At 40.8% G+C, this 11872-nt stretch overlaps 1 protein-coding gene across 1 annotated transcript; it reads left to right on the plus strand.

Moving 5' to 3' along the window:
- Window positions 1-911: 911 nt before the first annotated feature.
- slc35a3a (solute carrier family 35 member A3a) lies at window positions 912-8776 on the plus strand. The gene is made up of 8 exons (XM_023408062.2): window positions 912-1342; window positions 1515-1724; window positions 2186-2340; window positions 2489-2611; window positions 5404-5578; window positions 6435-6553; window positions 6727-6860; window positions 6978-8776. The coding sequence occupies exons 2-8, from the start codon at window positions 1535-1537 to the stop codon at window positions 7066-7068; spliced, it is 987 nt and encodes a 328-aa protein (XP_023263830.1). The 5' UTR covers window positions 912-1342; window positions 1515-1534; the 3' UTR covers window positions 7069-8776.
- Window positions 8777-11872: the final 3096 nt, after the last annotated feature.

Here is an 11872-nt window from a genome sequence, read left to right on the forward strand (position 1 = left end):
AGATGCTGTTGATTGCCAAAGTAGTGCTCAGTCCTTAAAAATATGACTTTTTATTTTATATTGAAAGTATAATAAGAGGACGACAGTAACTTGATTCCTTTAGTAAATATTATTGTACCAGTTTGCTTCAGAGAAGTATCTGCTTCCTAAAGGCACAGTTTTTGTACTTTCAAAACAACAAAGAAATGAACAGTCGATTCCATGGATAGTCATGGGATGTATTTTAAATTGAATTTTATTCAAAGATAACACCAATATTCAACTTACTCTGAAATTAGTTATTAGCAATATTAGTAACAAATCATCAAACTCATAGTTCTTTTCCTATAAATCTGTATCATTCTGACACTTGAAATTAATGCAGTAGGTGTGGGTCAGTAGTTCAGTCTTGCACTTTCGGCCCTGCTATCATGTCTGACAGCCTTCTACAGTGCAATGTCAACATATTGATAATACAAGCCGAAAAACGTTAGTATGGCAATGTTCCAGACAAAAACACACTTTGGGCAAATTTTGCAACTTTAAGCATATTTAAATTTTTCAGTGTTCTCACTGAATTACATAACATGTTAAAGGTGCTATAATGCACAACATGGAACTGGACATTAAATACACCGTCTCTGCTTTAAAAATGTGTAAAGTGTGATTTTGACCACCAGGGCTTTTTTTTTTTTTTGATTTGCAAGTCCAAAAATTCTTAAAACCAGCTCTGTTAGACATGGAAAGTCTCCCTAATCAAAGCAATCGAAAGGCCAAAACAGGCCTTTGTTAATAACACTATTAGTTCCGTAAAATAGATCAACCCGTCACACTTCATTTGACTACTGATTACTGTGTAATGCATATAAGCAGTGTAGTTTGTTTCCAGACCAGCAGGTGGCCCTAAATCTCACAGGAAGCCCTGACGAAGAGAAGAGAAAGAAGTCTGTACACGGAAGTTATTCCGGACTGTACATGTATGAGGTTTTTCCTTTCAGGAGTCTCTCCCTCTCTCTCTCTCGCTCTCTCTCTGTAAATTACTTTTTCCTCCTCTGACGGTCCGTTAAACCGTAATGGCGGTGAACGCTGCGGCGGTGTGTGTGAGGAGCCTGAACAGATAGTGTGCAGGTATCAGCGCACGGTGGATCACCACAAGGGCCAATGGACGCCAGGAGCTGAAGTGCAGCTGTTTTGACAGCTGGGTTGAGCCTCCAGTACCTGGTCTGTGAGTCTGACAGAGAAAGCTGCCGAGACCAGACAAGACCGAGCTCTGAACACTAGAGAGGGGTTTTGTTTTGTTTTGAGACATTTATCTACGTCTGTCAAATTGCTTTTAAGGCGCCATTGAAGGAAAGGAAGAAAGGTGAGAGCTGCTCTCAGTCAGCGGCGACTCCTTGAGTAAACATCTCTTTTTGTGTCTAAAGATCTTCCTCCAGTCTTGACTGTGGTTCTGTGTTTACCTCCCAACATTAACTTCACTTCTAACTACTTCCACTGTATCTTTTGTGGTCCATTTCTCCCTTTTCTGTCGCCAGCGACCCACCGACCTCTGGCCATGGCTTCTTCCCGGCTGAAGTACCTCTCTCTGGGCGTGCTGGTGTTCCAGACCACCTCCCTGGTGCTCACCATGCGGTACTCCCGCACCCTGCAGGCCGAGGGCCCGCGGTATCTGGCCTCCTCAGCTGTGGTGGTGGCCGAGGTCATGAAGATCCTCACGTGTGTGCTGCTTGTCTTCAAGGAACACAGTGAGTGTACATGGACACAGTCAATGTCACTTTAGTCATATGCCTGCAAATAACCCACAGTTGTCATTATTTTTATACTATATTATATTAGTAATAATATGAATAATTGTAAAGTCTTTCAAATGTCAGAAATTGGTTAAAATATGAATAATAATCTGATATCTTTTAATTGCTTTTGTTGTCACCAACAGCCCAATACTCTGAAATATACACACTGGAGCCTCACACTGGAGAAACTGCTCAATAAATGACTGAAATGATTAATAAATAATCAAAATTGTTGTTTAACTTTCTGTCAATTAACTAATTAACAAATTGACTAATTAACAAATTGACTCATTGACTCATAATCATACAAATATTAAATGGAAAAAAAACATGAGTGAACATCAATCATAAAATACTGATAACAAGGTTAAAGGTGATGAAACAAAAAACTAAGGCTTATTTTCATCCCTCAGGTTATAGCATGCGAGCTCTGAACAGCATCCTCCGTCAGGAAATTGCCCACAAACCCATGGAAACACTGAAGCTGGCGATCCCCTCTGGGATCTACACACTACAGAACAACCTGCTGTACGTCGCTCTGTCCAACCTGGACGCAGCCACCTATCAGGTACAGCAGAGGGCGGGTAGAAAATGAATCGCAGCATGACCCAGTTTAACATGCGCAGTAGATGATGTGTCTTTCTCAGTGCTATAACAATTAGCATATGGTTCTTCTCCATGGATTAAATACAGTTTTCCCATTTTGCCTCCATCAGGTGACATACCAGCTGAAGATCCTGACCACGGCTCTGTTCTCAGTGTCCATGCTGGGCCGCAGGCTTGGCGTCTACCAGTGGCTCTCTTTGCTGATTCTTATGGCCGGAGTGGCTCTTGTGCAGGTCAGCTTCTGGATATCATATGTGTGGTTCCCTTTGATGTAAAATAGTTAACACCTAGAAACAACTGAGTGATTTTATGAGTTGCTGCTTTTAAATGGAGACTTTTATTCCACTAATGATCAATGTTGACCAGTTTTAGGGACGTGAGCTGTTCAATAACTCCAGTAGAAGTATGTTAACAAACCGTTGTTTGGGGGCGTCGTGTAGCGTAGTGGTTTAAGCATGCGCCCCATGTGTAGAGGCTACAGTCCTCGCTGCAGTTGGTCCCGGTTCGAATCCCGCATCGGACGGCCTTTCACTGCATGTCATTCCCCCTCTCTCTGCCTACCTGTTTCCTGTCACTCTCCACTGTGCTGTCCATTAAAGGCATAAAAAGCCCCAAAAAATATACTTTAAAAAACAAACCGTTGCTTTGGTAGAAAGCTCATCAATGATGATGCCAAACAGGTTTAGCTTTTTCCTAAGTTTGGTGACTGTGGATCATGTACCCAAGACACATTTGTGGAGAATCATCACTTGAATTAATCACATTCAAGAGCAGCATGAACAATAAAACTCTAGAGAAAGTGGATTAAACGTTCAACTTTTAGCAAACCACTGCAGGTTTTGTGCATCGCCTGATCTCAGCACCTCTAGACTTTTACGCTTTTGTCTATAAGGAGGTTCTCAGCACGATTATCTCTTTGAACCTGCACATTGCTTTTTATTTTAGTACAGAATTAGTCAAAAGCGACACCTGTGTGTGCAGAATCATCCTGAAAGACTTTTAAAATTCATCTTGTTAGTGCTTTTAAACGTAAGACGTGGCCAATTCTGTAGCTGTCACTTTGTCTTTTGACTTTAATGAATGTGTGATCTCTGATCTGTCTGTGGGCAGATAAAGAAAATAAACTCTTAATCTCTGTGGGAATTAGACAGTTAAGTAAAGGTTAAATAAATAAAACAAAATAATAAGGCCTGAATGAGAACGCTGTATAAATATTGACTCTTCAGTGGTTATGAGGGATGTGCTGATGAATGATGAAGTGTCAAAAAAGGAAAGACAGTTGTGAAATCACCTCCTCCTCCTCCTTGGCAAAACAAAGAAAATTCCAATCAGGTATTATTACACCGGATGTGATCTTAATGCTGACTGAGCACTCATACAGAGGCACAATAGGCGAGGAGGAGGAGAAGGACATGAAGCTCCACCCTCATAAATCTACAGGATCAGCCTGGTAGAAACATTCACTCCCAAACTGCTCTCAGTGTGACCAGGCTGAGTGCAGGAATGTGACTGTGGTTTATGCATGATACATCCTGAAGGCTCAAACAACAGATCATCACATGAAATGTGATATGAAGGCGCAACCATAGCAACTGTTCTGTTTGCAAACGGTATCATCTAGAAACAAAGAGCTATAAAAACAGCGAGAAGCAGCTAAGAAATAATTGGCCTGTTTTGCATTAATGCAGCGTCTCATTTTCACTTTTTTTTTTTCCAGGTTCGAGGCGTTAGTTCTCACTCATTAGGATTGTTATATATGTATAAAAAAAATCTTCCTCTCACCCCCATGTGGGGTGGTGATGTGTGGCCTCCTCAAGCTCGGGTCCTCTGCCAGAGGCCTGGGAGCTTGAAGGCTCTGTGTAGTATCTTAGCTGCTGGGACTGCACTCTTCTGGACAGACACCTCAGATGTGGACTCTGCTGGAGCCACTCTCCTAGTTCGGGGGGGTCACAGCCTCCACATCTGTCCCAGTTGTTTCTTCAGTCCCTGGTACTTTTCAGTGCTCCTTCTTTCTGATGTTACTGTCAGCTGGGATTACCAACATCTGTCACAACTGCCCCTTTTCCGCTCCTTGTCAACCACCACGATGTGTGCTCGGTGAGCCAGCACCTTCTGGTCAGTCTGGAACTTCAAGTCCCACAGGATCTTAGCACTGTTGTTCTCAACCCCTTTTGGTGGCATGTCCCATAAATATATATATATATATATATATATATATATATATATATATTTATTTATTTAATCCAAATGAAAAAGTGCAATAGCTACAAAACAGTTCTTACTCTGCACAACCAGACATAAGCATTTTTCTCTTTTGGCATTAAAACCCATTTTCTTGCTTACTCCAGCACATAACATAGGAACTAACACTGCAGCATTTTTACAGCTCTGAAAACTTGTGACGACGCCTTTGTCTGAATTTCAGGTTCCCACCATGATAGATTTGAGATTTGAGTGCTATTGTTAAGATTTCATTTCATTGGCCTGTTGAAAACATATGATACATATATTTTTATGGAAGATGTTGCTTGTTTTGACAGTTAGTGCCCATCAGTTCTTTTTTGCATCTTCTTGTATTGACACACTGGTCGTGTATAGTACTGTCTCCTTTTGCAGCAATAATATGCTTATTCACTTGCTTTCAGAGAGTTCAAGAAGAAAGTTGATACAACTCATATCTGTCGCTTATATTCAAGATGACAGCCAGCAGAAAGTTAGCTTAGCTTAGCATAAAGACTGGAAACGGGGAAACCAGCATATCTAAAGCTCAGTAATTAACACCATGTATTTTGCTCGTTTAGTCTGTACCTATACAAAACTCAAAGTGTTAAAACAATTCTCTGGTTGTGTGCTGAGCTGATTCTTGGCGAGGCATGACTTAAATCAGTTGTTGAAACACTTAGTCCATTTTTTTTCTTCATTCCCACATTGTGTAACATTTTCAAGCTGTTTCAATCTTGTGGTCAAGATTGAACTTTCAAGCACAAGGTTTATTATAAACCAAATGTTTCTCTTGTGCCTGTAGTGGCCCTCTGAGTCTGCTGCGGCTCCGGAGAAGGAGGCCCTGTCTGCAGGATCCCAGTTTGTAGGTGTGACAGCGGTTCTGGTGGCATGCTGCTCCAGCGGCTTCGCTGGTGTTTACTTCGAGAAGATCCTGAAGGAGAGCAAACAGAGTGTCTGGGTTCGCAACATCCAGCTAGGTCAGTATTCAGCATCTGTCAAATCTGTCAACTGTTTGGACTGTTGTACGGTATACCAGGTTTTCTGACCTGTAAAATATAATTCATTGCACTGAACAGTGATGTTAAAGTGCTGAGAACAGAACTATAAAACTCTCCACAAACATTTTCTGACATTTGATTAATGCACGTCCATCAACGGAGGAATACCGTTGAGAGATGTCATTGTTGGAAACGGATTATAAAAGAGCCCAGCGCCATGTTTCTGAAGTGAGCTCTTGTGTACAGTTTCCTTTCTTCCCTGCGCACAGAGCCAGCTGGGCTTTTTACCTCCAATACATTTCTGTAAAGATGAATGTTCCTGTCTTGTTTATTTTTACCCTGGAACGTGTGAGGCGTGTGTTAAGTCTCCTGTGATTCCTGGTGTGAGCTTGGAGCTTTTTCACCTGCATTAAATATTGGAGCCTAGACAAGAGCAGTGAAGAAAATGCTTTGCATTTTTGTTTTTGTAAGTAGTTGTAAAAGTGATACAGCAAAATGGAAAATTAAGGAAAATTAGAGTTTAGTGCTGAAAAAATAATTTGGCTAATTGATCAAGATTTTTGATAATGTAATCGTTAAGGTTATTTGATAAGCAAAATGCCAAGCATTTCTATGTTTTGTTGTGGCTTGTTTATTGAATATTTTTGGCTTTTGGACTTTTGCACCAACAAAACAAGCAATCTGAAGATTTTTCACAATTAGAATAAGTGTAGTTGAAGCCTTATAAGAGAAGTAAGCAAGAGTACATGCTGTGGGAAGATATTAGCAGAACAGAAATCTTTGACTGACTGATCTTTAGCTCACTCATTTACCTACTATATGTGTGTGTTTCCAGGGATGTTTGGCCTTGTATTTGGCCTTTTTGGGATGCTGGCCTACGATGGGGAGAGGGTGAAGGAGTCGGGAATGTTCCAGGGTTACAACACAATCACCTGGACTGTTGTAGCGCTGCAGGTGACTCTCACTCCACCGACAGTGATTCAATATGTGTTTCCCACCAAAACTGTCAAATATATTACCAAGCCTCTGGGGTAACAGACTATTTAATTTGGTGGATCAGACTCCCTGTCGGCCAGTACAGGTCATGCCTTTGTCCATCTGTGTCTGTGTGTTTGTTGTTTCTCCAGGCGCTGGGTGGTCTGGTCATTGCAGCGGTCATCAAGTATGCAGACAACATCCTCAAGGGCTTTGCTACATCGCTCTCCATCATCCTGTCAACTCTTATATCGTACTTCTGGCTGCAGGACTTCGACCCCACTGGGTAGAGGAAATAGTCACTCTCTTTCCCTCCGTCTCTCCTCTGTTTATTTTTATCTGTTTTTCTTTCTCATAATCACAAATTTCTCAGGCTGATAGAGTTATCTGCTCTTGTCCACAGCGTGTTCTTCCTGGGGGCCATTTTGGTCATCGTGGCCACTTTCCTGTACGGCTATGAAGGCAAGCCATCCCCCAACCCCAGCAGGGCGTAGGACACTCACGGCTGACACTACAGCAGCAGTAGGAGGTCTTATTGACGCGTCGAGACGAGGAGGGACAAACTGAGGGGGACAAAATGAGGGGAAAGGTCTTTATCATATATTGTGATCGTGAGAAGGAGGAGCAGAGGAGTAGGAAGCGAGGAGGTAAGCAGGTTGGGAACAGAGGACAGGAAAAGGGAGCAAGCACAACGCTGTGATAGGTCTCAAACACCAAAAGTGCCTCAGCTGGGAAGAGTAACCAGTGTGAAGAGAAAACTGTGGCAAAACAGGATTGTATGTTTTTCTTTTTTCCTATAATTTCTGCTGTAGAGATAATCTGAAGCTGAAGAGATATTCTCCACAGGACCGACTGATTGTGTTCATTTAGAACCCGTTTGACTGCCAGTCGCTGTTACTGCCACGTCAATCACACCTATACAATAAAGAACTAAAGAGGCAGACAGGGAGGAGTTTCTAAATCTTCTTCAATACCACATTTTTTAGACGTAGTGTGACTTTAGCCCAAACTGTTGGCTTGTTCACCTCGGAGTTGCAGTATTTAAGGCTCTGACAGTCTTGAGTTGTCCCACTTTGGGCCTCTGAAAGCACATTTAAGGCCTTTTTGCCCTTGAATGAGTCTTCCCGGCCATTGTTTACTCCAGAGCTGTGTACAATACTGCAACAAGCTCTGACAGTCACATGCTTTAGGTTGCAAATGGTAAGGGTTGGCGTAGGGACCATGGTTGGTGAGCTCTGCACCACAGGAGGGATCTGTACACCGCTTAGGAGGCCTGTCTACCTGGGAGGCACAACTCGGGGCAAAAACTGATCAGTTTTACAAGAGCCTTTAGACTATAGTAGTTGACGTCACCAGAACTAGTGTTGTTATCTAAATTATCATCACCTTGATTTGTTCAGCTATTTTTGGAAACCGTTTTTGTTGCCAGGCAACATATAGTCACTGGGACATCTTTGATAACATATACAGATCACTGTATGACTCTGGTCCGTCTGTAATCTGGGTGCGTGAATAAAAGGCTTAATTAATCTGACTCTTCAGAGATGCTGTTCAGGCTGAAACGGGGGGGGGGGGTTATTTAAAGTAATTGATTTCTGAAATGAGAAGAACAGTTTGATTATATGGTAATTTTGTACAACTTGAAATTATGTTAACCTCTGGTGTAAATAATAGCACCATTTAAATTGTAACCAATAAATCTAAATGAATTGTCTGTTAACTTATTAATTCATGAATTAGGCTCAAGTTTACATGAGTTTTCAAAGCCACTGATTATCGACATCCAGCTCCTTATGTCCTGTGCTTGTGTAACAACATATTCTGTTGTTTCGAAGTAAAAGTGATCAAAAATGTTACTAAATGTGGCTCAGCTTAGTCTGAACTGACTGAATTATTGATACTGATTACATCAGACACCTGTGAGGTATTAGTTACATAGAAAGTAACCTTGGACTGTACACGTTTGCTGGTGTTTTTCCTCTCTGGAACTACTTTTTTTTTTTCTTGGGATGAAGCGGGTATAATTAATAACTTTATTATTTTAATTACAGATATGTGAATCTTTTATAAAAGAGAAATGTTTCCTTTAACTTCTTTGAATGTGTTATTGTGTGTCTCCTCCCTGATATTTTCTATCATGCAGCCCACACATTTACATTTTATACTCAGACTAGAATGCACTATAGTAAAAATTTATAATCATCTTTGTGGCCTGTCATTTGCTTCGCATGTCGCCTTAGAACTGCAAACTACAAGACATGAATAAATTCACACTTTGATATATTTGGCATTTGTTTTAATGAGTTTAAAAACACTGCATGCAAAAGCCAGACAGTCTGAGAGAAAGGACTGTAACACAGCAGAGTTTCATGTTCTTCATATTATAACACTGTAAACCACCATTACCCAGTCGTCTTTGAACAATCACTGCAATGAACTCCAGTCAATCAGTAGAACAAGTAGGAATTAATGAGTCAATCTCCACATGAAGTGCCGTGTACCGCTCCACCCGAGTCCTCAGGCACATCTGTTACTGTAAAAGACACTTGAAGCTCCGATACGCACAGACAGCAAGTGTGTGACCTCATGGTCAAGTATAAATGTATTTTCTTTAACACTTTACTTTAATTGGGGCAACTTGTGAAAAAAAGTTTCCATTTAGTTTCACCCTATAAAAGCCTCAATTCTCTGAATAAAATCAAACCAATAAAGATCACCTTCTTAGTTTCTCCAGTTAAAAGTGCTGCTCTAGATGTTTCCCTTGATTGTCAGCGTGGGCTCTCAGATGCCGTTTGTCTCACAAACTGCTCCTGTGTCATAGGCATGTTGTTAAAATATCCACTGTCCATGATGAGTGTTGCAGGGCTCGCAATACACTGGCAGAACAGTCCTCCCGGTGATCGTGGCTCTACTGTCGTTCTAGATGAGGTGTGTATGTGTGTGTGTGTGTGTGAAGGCTTGTTCGGTTTGCACCAAGAGTAATGAGCAGCACGGGTAAAATAACGTGGTTACATCCTCTGTCTCTCTTCATCTCTGTCTCACCTGGACCAGCTCAGCAGTTCAGCATGACCTGTTTTACTGGCCCACTGTGCGCTGAGTGTGTACGAACAGAAATACAGCACATAGACCTGCCTCGAAAACAGTAAGCAACATTTTACTCTCAGATTCAGCTTGAGTGTGAGATGTTTGTATTCTGTAAGCTGCACTCTGGTTTTCATTGTCAGTCAAGAATCATCATAAAAACACATTTTATAAAAGATCATAATGGCACAACAGATTGAATTGTGTAAACCAAATACTACACCAAAATTTAAAAAAAAAAACTCTAAAAAACACAAATTCTCACTTACTTATAGCTCTACGTAGCAATGTATGTAGATAGTTTTGGTTTTATTTTGGCAGTTTTTGAGATATCTGTTTGTGAGATTTCTGTCTCCACTTCATCACACTGAAGGTGACTAGAAAGCCACTTGTGGTTCTTAGAGTATTGACAAATTACATTTAAAAAAAAAATCAACGTGTATCTTTCCAAATAGTAAATAAATGTAAATACTTTCCACTGAAGAAACAGTCCTTATAAAAACTGTTGATAGCAAAGTCTGTACATTATGCAGAGTATTTGTTACTGTGTGTTACTAGTGCCATGACTCTAAGGATGGCAATATCTGTTGGAAGATGTCAAAAACGATTACATTAGATTGCCATGAAATTTTGTAAAAACATACACAGTCCCCAGATGATGAATCCTGACTTTTCCTCTGGCGCCACTGAGAGGTTTAGTGAAACGTCTTGCATTGGATGGATGGTCATGAAATGTGGTACTATTAGTCCCCCTCTGGATGTACTGTACTAACTTTTCATGTAGCACCATCATCATGTAAAAAATTAAGATTTTCCTGTACTTTACAAGCAAATATCTGCAATATGAATGACATTCATCAGCCTCAGCTGTACTTTATTAGCGGATGTTAGCATGCTAACACTCAAACCTAAGATGTTGAGTATTATACCTGCTAAACATCAGCATGTAAGCATTGTCATTTTGAGCATGTTAGAATGCTGATATTAGCAGTTAGCTCAAAGCAACACTGCTACTCCTAGCATGGCTGCAGGCTCTTAATAACTCTGCATTCAATCAAAGTTTTTCAAAGCTGTGATAACTACCAAAATTTCATTGACCACCATTGTTTGGGAGGCAGTATCTCACAGACAGATATTTCGAAACTTCGACACATACAATCCCGAAAATTTGCATGGCTTTGTACAGGCTAGAGTTAAGTGAGAAACTATGTTTTCTTGTAATTTGGATGAATCAATCCTTCAAGTACAAATACATTTCTCTTTCACTACAATCTGTGTTCTTCAACATCATATACTGACTGAGTGAAGACATATTATAGCTCTGTTTGTCCTCTCACAGCCACTGTGGGCAGACTCGTTTTATGACTCGTAAAATGAAGTAACCTTGCTTCTTCACCTCACAAATCTGATTAGATGGGACATGGAAAAGGCGAGATCATGTTTCTGCTGTAGGAGGCTGTCATCAACACAGGCATCACTGGGTTTCAAAAGGCAGGGACGGAGAAGCTCTGCAGCTTGGATGAACTATGAACTGGCCATTTGTGATTGAAAAAAAGAATCCTGCTACAGGGCTTCTTTTATGACTGTGTGTGCGCATATGACTAAATCCAAACTGTGGTTTTTCTACATTTTCTGTGATATGTAAAAAGCAAAGTCGCTCTGAGGATGCATGTATGCTGACAATCTTTCTGTTTTTAAATCATCTTCAAAAATGATCCTACAATATAACATAATCACCCCTGTGTGTGTGTGTGTGTGTGTGTGTGTGTGTGTGTGTATATATATATATATATATGTATGTATGTATGTATGTATGTGTGTGTGTGTGGGAGTGTGTGAGGCAGTCTGGTGTGACAAAGCAGCAAGCCTGGACCTGACCCTGGGGCTCCATTATAGAAAACACACAACCACAAACACATACACACATGCCTGCACGCCCACACTCACATCATCTCTGAAAGCACATCATCCAGTAACATTTCAGTTGATATTATAGTTATGTTATGAATAAACCCCCCAACAGTGCCATCCTCTGTGGACCTGTGTGACACATAGACACTAATACCATTCCTTGGTTACACAGCACTTCACTGCGCAGTACAGAGCAGGCCAGGATTATGTCATCATTAAGGCCAAAGAACCTTTTTAAAACAGGGTTTGTGTTTATGCTTGATCATTTCTTTCTGGGCCTGAGTAGCTACAGTACAGGTTTGCGTT

The sequence above is a fragment of the Seriola lalandi genome, unplaced genomic scaffold, assembly GCF_002814215.2.
Source record: "Seriola lalandi dorsalis isolate HSWRI2012SDOR001 ecotype SW California unplaced genomic scaffold, Sedor1 jcf7180002054353, whole genome shotgun sequence".
In the NCBI taxonomy this organism is placed as follows: domain Eukaryota; kingdom Metazoa; phylum Chordata; class Actinopteri; order Carangiformes; family Carangidae; genus Seriola; species Seriola lalandi.

Bases quoted from the DNA above. Each gene is read 5' to 3' on its own strand.
- slc35a3a (XM_023408062.2), top strand. From the start codon at position 1,535: ATGGCTTCTTCCCGGCTGAAGTACCTCTCTCTGGGCGTGCTGGTGTTC. The intron at 2,341-2,488 runs GTACAGCAGAGG...TGCCTCCATCAG, and splicing joins TGGACGCAGCCACCTATCAG to GTGACATACCAGCTGAAGAT. The intron at 2,612-5,403 runs GTCAGCTTCTGG...TTGTGCCTGTAG, and splicing joins CCGGAGTGGCTCTTGTGCAG to TGGCCCTCTGAGTCTGCTGC.